The 14,792-nt window shown below is 36.9% G+C and overlaps 1 protein-coding gene across 2 annotated transcripts in view; it reads left to right on the top strand.

Annotated features, from left to right (window-relative positions):
• Positions 1 to 13,530, top strand: part of TRPM2 (transient receptor potential cation channel subfamily M member 2) — a 44,663-nt gene extending 31,133 nt beyond the window's left edge. For both annotated transcript variants that reach the window (XM_026667740.2, XM_087964892.1), the window contains 11 exons: positions 961 to 1,093; positions 1,408 to 1,495; positions 1,999 to 2,086; positions 4,428 to 4,579; positions 5,676 to 5,752; positions 5,964 to 6,065; positions 6,947 to 7,033; positions 7,663 to 7,768; positions 9,523 to 9,624; positions 10,716 to 10,832; positions 11,356 to 13,530. In XM_026667740.2, coding sequence (XP_026523525.2) covers positions 961 to 1,093; positions 1,408 to 1,495; positions 1,999 to 2,086; positions 4,428 to 4,579; positions 5,676 to 5,752; positions 5,964 to 6,065; positions 6,947 to 7,033; positions 7,663 to 7,768; positions 9,523 to 9,624; positions 10,716 to 10,832; positions 11,356 to 11,481 — 1,178 coding nt within the window. In that variant the 3' untranslated portion in view covers positions 11,482 to 13,530. The remainder of the gene's footprint in view (positions 1 to 960; positions 1,094 to 1,407; positions 1,496 to 1,998; positions 2,087 to 4,427; positions 4,580 to 5,675; positions 5,753 to 5,963; positions 6,066 to 6,946; positions 7,034 to 7,662; positions 7,769 to 9,522; positions 9,625 to 10,715; positions 10,833 to 11,355) is intronic.
• The last annotated feature ends 1,262 nt before the right edge of the window (positions 13,531 to 14,792 follow it).

Below are 14,792 nucleotides of genomic sequence, written 5' to 3'. Positions count from 1 at the left end.
TTTTCCATGATTATGTGGCTGCTGGTATAAAATTTCCGAAAAAATATCCATGTATGTAAGGAATTTGCACTACATTTCCAACTTCCAGTATTGTCTTTGGTACTTCCTATATTCTGAAGCATCCTTTTGACTTTGAATCTGAAATGTTTCGTTATCATATCAATCTCAATGAAAGTTTGAGAGTATACTTGAAATCCTATAAGTATGTCTGGTGAATTAATAGAAAAATACAAAATATTATTTTTGAATATAGAGCAACTGTTTATTATCTTTCTGATACTTAGCAGGCTGAAATCCAAATATTTGGGATACATTATGTGAGCAGATTATGGGATAAAAAAAAATTATTCTTTGTCAGATTGAGGAAAATAATAACATATAAAATAGATGACTCCTGGAAAAGATTCCAGGAATGTTGTTGGAAAAGCTACAAATTATTACTAAAGGCAAATTAAAAGAACAAGCATTTTTCGTACAGTCGCCAGAAGGTAAATGAAACTCAAACTAACTTTAATCTCAGTTGCATTAGATAATATTAGCCTACCTATTATATTTTGGAATTCAAGAGCAGTTGAAAAGGAGAATATGGTGGCTTGGAAGAGGTGATGCAGATCAGTGAATTCTGAAAGATGAGAAGAAATAATGTAAGAGAAAGAAGAGAAAGAGCAAAGCAATAAAAGTTGATTTTGATAGGTAGAAAAAAACACCTAACAAAAATTATTAGATCAGCAATTCTTTGTTTCTTAAATCCATTGCTGCCAGTAATTGAAGGGTCATTACTGAGCAGTGGCCTCCACAGTATCTAATATAATTTAAACTAATGAAATCTAATCTAATTTCATCCAAGTGGCAAAACAAGTGCCACACTGTCATGATGTCCTACCCCATTGTCCGTCTGTGTTGTAACTGTCAATTTTCTGAGATGAGAGCTCTATGTATTATATTTGATTTGACCTGCAGAAAAGAAATTTGAGAAGAATGAAGAGGCAGCTTTATTGTCCTGGGAGATGTACCTGAAGGAAAATTATTTGCAACTCCAACAGTCTCAACAAAAGCACACTCCTGAGCAGAAAATCCAGCACATCACGGACAGGTGAAAAATGTCTTTTCCATTTAAATAGTAATAACATCAGGTCAGCTCATGATCAAGATTGTGAAATATAATTCAGAAGAATGTGAAAGGTTTGAGTAACCCTCCAAATGCATACCTTATTTTAGGCCTTAGACTACTCCAAATCCCACTTGTCCCTAGTATTCCTATTAGGATTCAGAATACAAGATCCACATATGTTCAGTAGTGGAAGAACATTCTACCGTGAGGCAGTTGATTCTGTCACAAAACCTCATGTTTGAGGGTATAATCACTCTCCCTTTGATGCTGCTTGAAATACTAATCTTTTTTTCCAGAGTGGATAAACTAACAGAAATGCTGGATCTTGATCAGGAGAAAACGATGAAGCTATTGGAACAAAGGTTGTTACACTTGGAAGAACAGGTAAGGTTGAGTTCTGAAGCTTCCATCCCGTCTTTTAGCTTAGCCTAGTTGGAGAATATTGAAAACTTATGCAAAGCATTGGCCCATCTGGACACAAGGCAGCTCTCCGAGAACTGGAAAGCATATAAGGCTGTTTCATGTCAGCCATGCTATAGTATTTAAAAAGAACACTGTGTGCTTTCAGAAGTAAAGGCATTTCTGCAGACCCCCATATTCTTCTAAAGCTTCTTTTAGTCATTAAATTCCTAGTGTCAGGCAATAGGGCAAGTTGTGGATTAAGCTATATACTGGTAACAAGCAGGCACATATCTCAATTGGAGAGCCAATTTTTAGTGGTCTCTTGTAAAAAGGTTATACTACATGAACCAACATTATAAACACTTTAGAGTTCTTTCTTGTGGCCTAGATTCACTTACAAGCCATGTCTTCCAACCTTCTTTCTTGAAAGTCACTTTTTAATGAATGTAGTAATTAACAAGTGCAATGAATTGCTTCTTCTCTAGATATTCCAATTTGCAAAGGGATTACAATGGATTGTTCAATCGTTGTCTAACAGTGGGTTTGGTACAGAGGAAGATATTCCTGTTTTAGGTATGTTTTTCTGCAAGCACATACCTCCGAGAACCATTTTGCATTAGATTTTTATTTTGGTTTACATGTATGTATCATTTTTCATTTCATAAATGGGAACTTACTCTTTCTTTCCCACTTTATATTTTGGGGAAAAAACAATAATGCACACACATCCTTTATAGTAGAACTGTGATGTATATATATTTTTACTTGCTAGAATTTGAATATAAAATATATCACAAGAAGTAAACAGAATTCTTACCATTCCAAGTTATATTTTGTTCTGCTCATTTGGCCTCATTTGAAGATGAATGTAGATTTTCTTAGCACTCATTCACATTATGTAATAATGACCATATACCTCAGATATAATGGCATCTTGAGCAGAATTTTTCTTGAAGATGGCAGATCTCTCATTTGCTATATTACTTCCTGCATAAATATTCACTGTGCCATGTTGATCCTTATTGCACTGCTGAATCATCTTTGCCTGAGAAACTCTCTGATATAATTAAGGTACTGGATTGCAATGAGGGGAAATTTAGGTTCTTCACTCAGTGTGAAGCTCATTAGGTGACTTCAGGTTGTTTGTTCTCTCTCTCTCTCTGGCTTCCTAGAAAAAATGAGAAGAAATCTTATATGCATCACATTAAGTTTTTAAATCTGAAAGAGGAAAAGCAATATGTGTCTTCAGCAATGGGCCTTTCTGAGAAGGGAAGACTGCTTAAATCAAAATGTTAGAATTTGTATCAATTGCTTATATATATGTGTGTGTGTGTGTGTGTGTGTGTGTGTGTGTGTGTGTGTGTATATATATATATATATATATATATATATATATATATATATATATATATATATATATATGGATCTTTGGTTATTAGGGTTTTCTCCGCGTAAGATTGGAAGTATCTAGGCAGCGTTTCGATGAAGTCTCATTCATCATCTTCAGGCTTCTGTCTTCAGCTCTGTGCTTCTCAGACTCTGAGAAGCACAGAGCTGAAGACAGAAGCCTGAAGATGATGAATGAGACTTCATCGCTGCCTAGATACTCAATCTACGCGAGAAACCCAATAACCAAAGATCCACATACAAATACCCGCGAGAACCTCAGAAAATATATATATATATATATATATAATAAAAACATAACCATCAATAAAAACACAACAATAAAAAGAGTAAATGAATCCTCAGAGATCTTCTGGTACATGTTTTTATTTCTGAGCCCAACAGTGAGAATGACAATGTAATCTCAAAAGGGAGGTGTTCCACAGCATGGGAACTGCAAGAGAAAAACATTGATCGTAATCCCATCTCTTTCACTTCCATTTAGAGGGTTCATTAAAATATGTCAGCAGAAAATCCATATTGGGTAAGTTGGGTGGGCCACCCCATGCGTCACATATTTCTGAGTGGTCTTCAGAGGCATCCCCATAAGGAGAGTATTGTGGTAAACCAAATTGGTGGTGATAGTAACATGAGTTTCTATGGCAAGTCCCTTAAGGCATCAGACTAGAAACAAGTGAGTTTTAGTGCTGTTTTAGGCATGAAAAACTGGCTGGGTGATTTTGGACCAATCATTTTCTGTCAGCCCACCCCACCTCACAAGGGTTGTTGTTGTGAAGAAAATATGATGAGAAAAGGAGTATTAGATATGGTCACCACCTTAAGTTACTTATAAACAGTGGGGGTGTTATGTATAAATTAATAAAAAATATCTCTTCTATCCATGGTCTTTACTTGCCTGCCAAGTGGTAGCTAGGAATCGAGGACTCTCAGGTCATGGATCTGCTGTTTCAAGGGGAGCTTTGCCCCTTCAAGAATTAGAAAAAATAAAATAAACAATATATTACATAAATATAATCCTATAGTCTGTTCGAGGACCTATGTGGATTGGGGATTATGGGAGCTGAACACCTAATATAATTAGAGAAAATGGGTAAAACTGAGGTACTTCACTTGCCTTTATAATATGTGTTTCTTATCCAAGATTAAATATGCTAGTGTAATGAAAGATATTACTCTATCTTAGAAGAGTTAAGTCAGTGTTCTCCGATCTTTCTAGCTCAGCAGACTGGTGGAGGCAAAGACGGGTGGAGGGGAGAGGGGATGGTTTCGTATATGCATGCCACTTTCACAAATGCAGCTTCACACTCACACACGTGTGCACTTGTCCACCACCTCCATGGCCTGATTCCAATTGGGCTGCACCTGGCACCAGACCACAGACTGAGAGTTTGGGACCCCTGGTGTCATTAATGCTTCTCAAGTGCAAATAGATATTTTTCCAAAATTATGGAAAATGTTGATTGATGATACATACGATAAATAGAATTCTGTGGTGGGCGGGTTTCAGTCCCTAGCAGGGCTGCTGAAACAAAGGAGCAGCAAGCAGAGGAAGTCTTGGAATCTTTATTCATCCTGTCCCATGTGAGTTCTAGGAACCTCCTATATCCCAAGTCTACTGCCATTCGCTTCCCTGTGCCGGATGAGAAGGTGCCATGGCAGGTAGGAATCTTAAATTTAGACAGTTGGTTCTGTTATCCTGATTAATGCTAAATGGACCAAGTGTTTACTTAAATTATCCTCTTACTAAACAAATCTGAATCCCGTGCTACGGATCTCCTATAACAAGAATTCTACATAAATTCACCTGTCTACAATTCTGAAAATTCTGGAAAACTATAAACTAAATACCTATACAATGAAATAAATATATTTGGTGGAATCTGATCACCCTTAGAGGCCTTGGCTCTGAACTCAGTTTGTAAATGGAGAAAGTATATGCTCGGCAAATGCTTGTAGAAAAGTAATGGATAGTATCTGATTACAGTGAGGATATAATGCTTGTTGAAAGAAATAAAAACGTCTGTGTAAAGAGCACGCCTTTCCCCATTATGTTATATGGAATTGAAAGTTGAATATGTTAAAAATCAATCAATTGAACACAGTAGGAATGGAATGCTTTAGAAGTGAGTGTGATAAAAAAAGAGATTGGATCAAGAATTAATAGGTTATGAATATGGCTTGAATAAAAAAGTGAAAGAAAAGTAGAAAAAAGTATGCAGAGGTGATTTTATCCGATAGCAAAAATGAATAAGGATTGAATTGTAACAGACTACAATGTGAAAAATGGGAAGTCCAGAAGGAGTTAATAGAGATCCTTTAAAAGAGAGCTGAGAAACTTAAAGAACACAAGCAATATATGAACACTATATGGACATGATGGAAGCAAGGCTAAAAAAGATATTCAAATGTGTAGCAAATGTGTTGCCTTAAGTAGATTTTGCTTCCTTTTCTTTTGTTTCCTTTTCTTGTCTCATGCATATACATATAACTATTGCTCATGCATGAGCAACCATGTTTGTTTATTATAAAGTATGCATATTTTCATCTTACAAGAATACAAGAACAACAAAGCAGAACACTACAACAATAGGAAAAAATATGGTATCGTATAGTACCTGATCTGCTAGGCCTAAGGAAATTCAGAAAGAAATTCAGTTTTCACTTTGGAATTCTCCAAAATACCTCATAATTGAAATGAGAGTACATGTTGCTATGCAAAATTCTGAAGTCTAAAATAACCTTTTTTTCCTGGCAGACAGAGTTCGATATCTATAATCCGCCCTTCTATAGTTCTGAAACACAAGAGGATATCACACCAAAGTTCCTGAGAGAGTAAGTGCTCTTATAGGTGCTTCCTACCACTAGCTTCCTCTCACTATACCTGGCCATTGTCTTTTTTTTAGTGGAGCTGCTGCTTCTGTTTGCTTCTATCACAAATATTCTACTGATTATTTTTTTGTTACATTGAGGTCCTTTGGTTTAAAAGTTGCGTTTCACTGGCCAAAGATGCTAAAAAGATAAAAGTTTTGCTCCTATCTTCCAGCAATTTGGAAAACCTTTCAAGAATAAACTTCAACAGCCTGGATGGAGAGATCAACAGGCAGAGTTTCCATGGCACTTATACTGTTGAGGGTGGCCTGCCACTGTAAGTCACACAGAGGGAATCTTGGTTACTGTCTCCACTTTTTGCTGAAAATTAGTTAACATCAGAATTTAGAAGTCAGAGTCCCATCATGGATGTCCTGAATGTTTATGCTTGAACTCATATATCCCATTTCAAGTGCAGCAGTTATAGCAGATAACAAAAGAAGCGATTTGGAAGTATCTTCTTCAGGAAATTGCTCTCCTTTTCAACTTCATAGTAGTTTGATCAAGATATTTTGAGAGTGCACATTCCAGAGTCAAATTATAGGTGCAATATATTTTGTTCAGCATTTAAAAGAAAGCCGGGTTACTTTTACCCAGAGATTTTCTTGATAGGAGATAATAACAATTAGGTTAGTAAAAGAATGAGGTGAAAATGTTCAATGTCTTCAAAACAAAAGGCTCATAGCCAGAGAGGCTGAACATCTCTGATTCCTTAAGGGTTCCTAAGAGACATAATCAATTACTGTGATACTTCATTGGAAGGCAGCCTTTCTCTTTCAGCAGATTATGTAGAGATGGGTTACTCCATAGGGAAAGGCAGGCCAGTCAAATAATACTGTTTTAGTTGAATGGTGGTCAATCCAAATGCCTTTTCCTCAGTAATTCAGCTTTTCTTCAAGTGTAAGTACTAGTGAGCCTTAGTTCAAACTAATAACTGCTTAGCTCAGGGGTCTCCAACCTTGGCTTGTGGACTTCAACTTGGCTGAGGAATTCTGGGAGGTGAAGTCCACAAGTCTTAAAGTTGCTAAGGTTGGAGACCCCTGGCTTAGCTTATCGTTCTGACCTCTCCTTGAACATTTGTTTCCAGATGGGAGTTCCCAGGGGAAGGGCAGCATCTCTATGGCCCTAGCTCATGACAGAACTATGTTTCTCTTTCAGAAATCCCATGGGCAGGACAGGCTTGAGGGGCCAAGGAATCCTTAGGTTCTTTGGACCCAATCATGCCTTGCATTCAGTTGTGACACGGTGAGGAAATTTTATGTGCTTCTTTTGTAATTTGTTTTTATTTTAATTCCTGTTTTATACTCATCCAGAGATTAGAAGCAGACATCTTGTTTCCGCAGATCAGTATTGTGAACTACATTCCACTTTTCACCACACTTCTGAGCCTTAGGTGTTGATAGCAGCACCTTGGCAGCTTAAATGTGGTATCCATGGCAACAGGAGGGGGGGGAACCTTGGATGCTCATGATTTGAAGCATGAGCAGAAGCTGCATGTAGTTTCAAAAGACTTTTTCTGATTATCAAAAAGCAGAACATTCATCTTAAGTTTTTAGTTTATGATTTATTGAATAAATATTTAAGGCTGAATAGGATAGAGATACTGGAAAAATCTATCACAATGATTTTTAACTACTATGCAGAGGCTTATATCTACTTTCAGTGTGTGTGTGTGCATAATGAATATCTGACTGATATAATAGAGTTTGATTATATATACAATACATATTTAGAAAAAATACATTTGTATACTGCTTCTCATCCAGATAACAATCAGAGCTCATTTTATTTTAGTATTATAGATTTCTTCATATACCTTTTGATTTCTTCATGTACCTTGATACAACAGCAAGCTATACTCTCTTTTTTTATAGTTGGCGAAGGAATGTTGATGGATCCATTTATAGAAAAAACTTGAAGAAAATGCTGGAAGTTTTAGTGGTCAATTTCCCTTTCTTGGATAATTGGGTTTTACTTGGGGTAAGCATATATGGGGCAGTCTATCTTCAATAAGATCTAAGTTGGTAATTTAATGAAATCATGCCAATTAATAATATGTACTGTTAAAACAACAAACTATGTTTATTGGTAGTCCTTGACTTAAAGCTGTAACTGAGCCTAAAATTTCAGTTATGTTATGCTGGTAGTTAAGCAGATCATCTGATTTTACTTTCTCTGTTATGGGCATTAAGCACAAATGGCAGTTCTAAAACAAATACTAGGGGCATTAAGCAAATCCATTGTCTGCAATGGGCATTTTTGTCTGAAAGCACAAGTAAATGTGTTGTCCTCCAAAAAATGTTGAAAATCATGGTCACCACAGGATGGTGCATAAATGTGGGTCAGTTGCTAGGCACACAAAATGCAATAATGTGACCACAGGGGGTAGCCATCAACATTTTGAACCCAGGTCATAAGTAGACCCACAGAGTTCCATTGTAACTGTGAACGGTCACTAAGCTGAGGACAATAAGCCGAGGAGAATGGACAATAAGCCAAGGACCACACATATGAAAAAAATAAAAGTATGGCTGCCTTCTGAAGTTTTCCATAATAAAAACATATAAGTTGGGTATATTTTTCATTATGTGGATAAGAATGTGTTCTGTGCTGTAGACTGAATTTGATTCCAATGAAGTGGCATGTGTCTACAGATCTTACTTACTTACCTCCTTAGACACAAAAAAAACCCCAAAATGATGGGTTCGTCTAATCTACAGGCCCTGTGCTTGAGGAAACATCCTAATTTTTAAAGATTATGAAATATCAAATGGATTGATCTCAGCATGCCTATCCAGAACTAGTAGCTTGGGAATAAACAATTGGAGAAAGGTATAAAGAGCTTTATAGGATGCAATCACCTCTTGAAATGCATAGAGAAGCCAACTCAGAATCAGTGCAGCTCATAGAACGCAATATGGGTCTACTGAGGTACTCTCATAACTGCCCAGGCTACTGCATACTGCAGCTGATTTTCTATGTAGAGTTCACTGCAGTAATTCATTTAGGAGGCAATCAAGGCATCAGTGATCTTTAGTAATGCTTTCCAATTCAGGAAACCACACAATTGGTATAGAGGACAATCTATGCACAAAGCCCTTCTGGCTATGGCTGCTACTTATTCCTCAAATAGCAGCCACATTTCCTGGAGGATCCCCATATTGTGTACCAGTTCTGCCTGGGGCAAGGCAACCCTACAAAGAGCTAAAGGATGGTAAATCTCCATATATAAGGGGACCTTAAAATCAAAATTGGTCCAGTTTGCTTGGGTCAAATTGAAGCATGTTCTTCCCTGTTTAGATCGCCACACTTCCAACACCAGAACCTCAATAGTATCATGATATGCCCTGAAGGTAGAGATATATAATTAAAATCCTCGATTTTAATACCTCAGAAAAGGTTACTTACCTGCACCTCAGAGTTTTATCATTTTATTAAATTTATTAGGCCCACCCCAGAGGTGTTATTCAGCAGGTTCTGATGAGTTCTGGAGAACCAGTAGCGGATATTTTGAGTAGTTTAAAGAACCGGCAAATACCACCCCTGACTGGAGATTTTACAATATCCTTCCCCTGCCACGCCCACCAAGCCACGCCCACAGAACCGGTAGTAAAAAAAAATTGAATCCCACCATTACAAAAACTGCCAACTGAAGAGAAATTTCTGTTTTCTATAGCATTACAGTTAATAGAATCTGTGCCTCGTGCACTAAATAATGCTTTGATTCTTTCCAGGGATCTCTAGAACCTGGGGAAGCATTGCCACAAAAAATAAAACAGGTCCTGAGACGAGAGTTCTGGCCACAATTTCAGAAATTGCTGAATCAAGGAACAGAGGTATTTGGCCATGAAGTTGTGGCTTGATAAAAGTGGAGAAGAGTCTTATAGAATTGTTGGTGAACATTAACCATTTTTCCCACTATCTTCTTAAAGGCATGACAGTTGTAGAGAATTGCACTTATGATGCTGGGGCCATATAGGGCCTAAATGTGGACACAACATAGAATGAATCATGTTTTTTAAGATGACATTTTAACAATACAGAAATTTTACATTTTGTAAAATTCTGCAGTATTTTGCAGTTTACCGAAGACACAGCATGGGTCATACACATTTTGTTTATTGATATTAGGAAGAATTTCTGTATGTAATGATGTAACCATATTATATAAGGTCCAAATATTTAGCAAAGTAGACTTTTTAATCCATTTTCACAAGCCTGTAATCAAACAATGATTTAACCAATATAGGAGAATATATATAGGTCAGGGTTGGGTCTTCGTGCTAGCTTAGTTGCTTTTTTGCCAACTTTTCATTAACCAGGTTAGGTAACATCATTAGTGTGAAGGAGAGTGGAGTGGGTGGCTATTTAAATATAGTATTTTGCTCTGCCATTTTGTTGGGGATATGCTTCTTCTTTGATGGTTCCTGGATTAGGGTATTATTTCTTCCCTGATTATTTATCTGGTATTGTTCCCAACTTTTTTCTGTGTTGGCTGCTGGAGGAGATATGTTCTAAGGCCTAGGCTGTTTCCTTCCTTGCTGGGTTTTTGATTGTCTTTTAGATAGTATATAAGCACTTTTGGATTTGGCTTGATATAAAATGTTATAGTTTATCAGTTAAAAGTGGGGTTGATTTTATCCATGTGTTATATGGCACTATAAAAACTCCTTAATCTCACAACACACATCAGAAACAGAAAAATGCCTTCTATTCTAGGGCATCTGAGCTAAAGGTATTTCCTATAGTACAATAATAGTACCACCAGCATCCTTTCCAGAAGGAATGGTACTTTTTACTTCTACACACCTTTGTGACAATTGTTCTTTAGATTGATAAGGAACTGTTCTATCCTCTGAATGATACCAGCCTTTTTGTCTTTTCTCTCTATGTATACATTATCTCCCTGAATCCTATCTTCTTCCAGATATATAAAGGATACGTAGATGATCCAAGGAACACAGACAATGCTTGGATAGAGACAGTGGCCATCAGTGTACATTTTGAAGATCAGAATGATGTCGAAATGAAGCGTCTGAATTCAGTATGTGTCACCAGGTCACTTCTTACCATCATGCTATCCTCAAGTTGCAAATTCTAAGATCCTGTGAACAAAACCCAGGGTGGTGGATCCCCAGGGAGATAGATGAAGGGTCCAAGGAAATTTAGGAAAGCACTCTGAAAGGTGAAAGACAAAATCATGGTAAAGAAAGAAGATAAATTGTGCATTTATGTGTGTGTGTGTATGTGTGTGTGTGTACATGCATGCATGTCTATGAAATAGATAGAGAATGGATCACAATTCCTTACACTGTAATAAGAGGAACATTTAGCAGGTCTACTGCAGACACAGTCATATACACTGTATTGTATATGCAAAGAGAAATAGTGCAGACCCTAAAGGTGATTTTTATTCTCATCGATCTCAGATTAATAGTCTCACTGAAGTTTTTGAGGTAATCTACTCATATCACATGCTCCAAGGCTGTTTCCTTCTAGCTTTCATGAGGCTGCAGGGAAACTAATTGTAATAAAAAAAAAAATCTGTCTGGGATTTCTTTCTCCAGTTTCTCCAGGGTTGTGACTTTGAAGTGATGGTGCGATGGCAGGTGGTGGACAAGAAGATCCCCCTTTATGTCAATCACAAAGAACTTCTGAGGAAAGCAACTGTCCTTTTGGGAGCATATTTCTAATGGCCAAGAGCAACATTAAATTTTGCATTTGCATTTCTTTCTCAGCTCTTTCTAGCTGCAGTAAACCAAACTGTATCCTGCTTTTCAGCAAATCTCTTTAGAATATTTTTTCATTCCAGCTGAACATAGAAATGAAATTCTTCTTGACTTGGCCGAAAATGTATGCTTGTTTGAACTGCAAAAAAAGAAGGGTTAGAGCTTTCTTTCATTATACTGAAACCCTGAATTCCCTTTCCAGAAATGCTACACATATTCCTGCGGATCATGTAGAAGTAATGGACATCAGGGCTCTGGGTAACTTCATAAATTTGTAAAATATACAATAAAGTGAATTGTAATTTATCTTGTAATACTATTTAATACTATTAATAGCACGGGAATAAGCAATGGCTGCCTTAAAATTGCACACAGCATCACTTCTCATCCAAGAAGCAAAAGGGCATGTGGTAGTATTTTTCAAATACTTGAAAGGAGGGCAGAAGGGCACAACATCAGAAATCCTGAATTGAAGCATATTTTTCCTGGTTTTTTTTTTCCTCCTGAAGAAAGGCACAAATAGTGTGGGAATCTAGTTCAAAGGAAACCTGAAAAAATCTAGATTCCAATTTTCTGGGTACTGTCTTAACTGTCACTTCAGCAGACAATTGGCCATTATGCTCAATGTCCAAAGTCTCATTCAATTTTTAGCTAGATATGCATTGCCTTGAACTTTGTGAGATCCTCTATCTCTGCCTGAAACCTTAAAGCAAGCTACAGGTAGCTTAATTCACAATTCTGTGAGTTTGTGAGGATCTTCTGTGAATATCTCATGTCTTTCAGTGGTGGGCTATATTGCTTGGCTTCCTGAATCTTCCCCTCTTTTGAAAAGAATAGGGATATCCTTTGTACACAACTGAAGCTGCTGTTGATTTATTTAAAAGTGAGCTATTTATGCAAATACATCCACACACTCAAATTCATCTGCCCATAAAGTCCTTTATTTGAAATAAATAAAATACATCAACGCACATAAAATATAGAAAATGTTTCAATAATTGAAACAGTTTCTTAAAACATTTAAAAGCTTGCCTCCATTAAAAGCACAGTGCTATACACCACAGTCAAAATAACAGATTAACAAAATGGGGAGACAAATCAAGTAACTCAAAGCCATTGTGAAATGAATCTCAGCTAACAAAGACTAATTGGGCCTAGATTTTTTTTAAAAAAGTTATGCCTTCCCCAAAAGCACAGTTGATGACTTAAAAACACAAAGTACCTCTTAAACCACTTGCTCAAAATTTGTTTATCTACCACCCTAAAAGCTGCTGGAATTAAAGATTTCAATGAATTGGCTAGTCATGGAAGATTATAAGTCTTCCTCAGTGGTGGGATTCAAATAATTTAACAACTGGTTCTCTGACCTAATGATTTCTTCCAACAACCAGTTCACCTCACTGCTCAGAAAATTAACAACTGGTTCTCCCAAACTGGTGGAACTGGCTGAATCCCACCACTGGTCTTCCTTCTCTTCCCTCTAATTCAGATAAAAGCTATATTCCATAGCATCTTAAAAATTGGGACGGGGCAATTGCAAAAGTCCATTTCACTCTAATGTGAAAGCTATCTATTTCCAGAGGTTCCTGGTTTGTTCATCAAATGGTCCTCCTCCCAGGACAGATTGTTTTATTGTTACAAAGAACATAAGGAGCATATTCATACCTTGAAATGGTGCTGGTCTGATTCTTTATGGATGTTATCATTAATTCAAAGCAGTATGTACTAAATTAATTAGTACCATAGAAGCTGCTTCTCTCTCGTCTGAATGTCATTGCTGAAGTCTTTTTTGCTTCTATTTTTTATTTGCAGTATTATTAAATACTTATCCTTGATGTTTATTATAGATGGGATTTTGTGATATTTCTTAATTTAGGCCAATAATTCTAATGTCAATGGAATCTGAATTTATGCTTCATTTTTTGTTCTCAGTAAAACAATTTGCTTCAGCAAATGTTGATATATCAATGCCAGAAATGCCAATGAAGTCACAGTGTCATTTATAAAGATTTCAAAGACAGCTTTTCCTCAAAGGTTTCATTCTATTGATGAATAAAAGCAAAGCAGCTTGAATAGCAATTTGTGTTCCTAGTTCTATGTTTAAATATTCAAGAGAATGAAGAAAATAATTGGAGAAGGTCAACCGAAAGTATGCAAATATACTTATCGTCAGAAAACAGTTTCTCCAAAATGTGAAATATACTCAAGTAAATTATTTCAGTAGCATGGCCATTATTGAATCATACTTGGCACCGTTTAATACATAAAAAATGCAGTGGGAAAGATTAAGCAATTCACCATTTGTATTATATAGGTAATCCTGGGTCTTTGACAGCAGTTAGGACTGGAATTTTTGTCACTAAATAAAGTAATTGTAAAACATGTTGTCATGTAACCACATTGCTTAGTAATAGCTGTCAATAAATGAGACCCACATTGTGTTGTCAAGCAAGGATCTCATCTCTCTCACACACTGCTCTAGGGTTTTGTAAATTCCAGGATACAAACATTTCATATCCTCTACAAATATTACCACTCCAATGGAATAGCCATGTGTGTGTGTGTGTGTGTGTGTGTGTGTTCAAATTAGTGCAGACTCCTGAAGACAACTTGGGCAAGTCCTTGCTGTTTTCTTGGCAAGTTTTTGGAAATAGTTTGTCATTGCCTCCTGAGGGGCCAGGATAAAATGACCCAGCTGGCTTGGTGCCTAAGGTGGGACAAGAATTCAGTTTCCAAGTTTCTTGCCTGGAACTTTTAACTACTACATCAAACTGATTCTCATGAAATAGCCTTATCACTCTCCAAACATATCCACATGATTTTTTTTCTTGTATTATGTTTGCACAACATACTAAGACACGATGCCTTAATCATGATTAACTAGATAAATTACAATTTAAGCTCCACCCATGTTAAAGCATAAACTATGGTTTGCAAACCACATTAAGTTTACTCATCATGCGGAGGGCGGAGCTGGCATCGCGACGATATGGCATGCGATCTTGGAGGTCTGAGATCGCTGCCGATATCTTTGCTCCTAGACAGTCCTATCGGATCTAAACCGTCCCGAAGAGACGGTAAAAGTGAAGAGCGCATCCTGTCGATCCCAGGGATACCGCAAAGTTCCTGGTAGATCCAGGAGAAGCTCTTCTTGCCAGCGGCAAAGAGACAGCCTTTAAAGTTGCTGAAGTTGGGACAGCTCCGAAACGGAAGAGAACAGAAAAAGAGAGTGTGCCGGTTTGGTGAGAACTTTTTCTTTATTCTAAGATCTGAAA

The sequence above is a fragment of the Notechis scutatus genome, chromosome 4 (assembly GCF_049901735.1).
Source record: "Notechis scutatus isolate UNSWTSFEM ecotype Mainland chromosome 4, rNotScu1.2, whole genome shotgun sequence".
Taxonomy (NCBI): domain Eukaryota; kingdom Metazoa; phylum Chordata; class Lepidosauria; order Squamata; family Elapidae; genus Notechis; species Notechis scutatus.
This window is presented reverse-complemented; position numbering and strand designations above follow the sequence as displayed.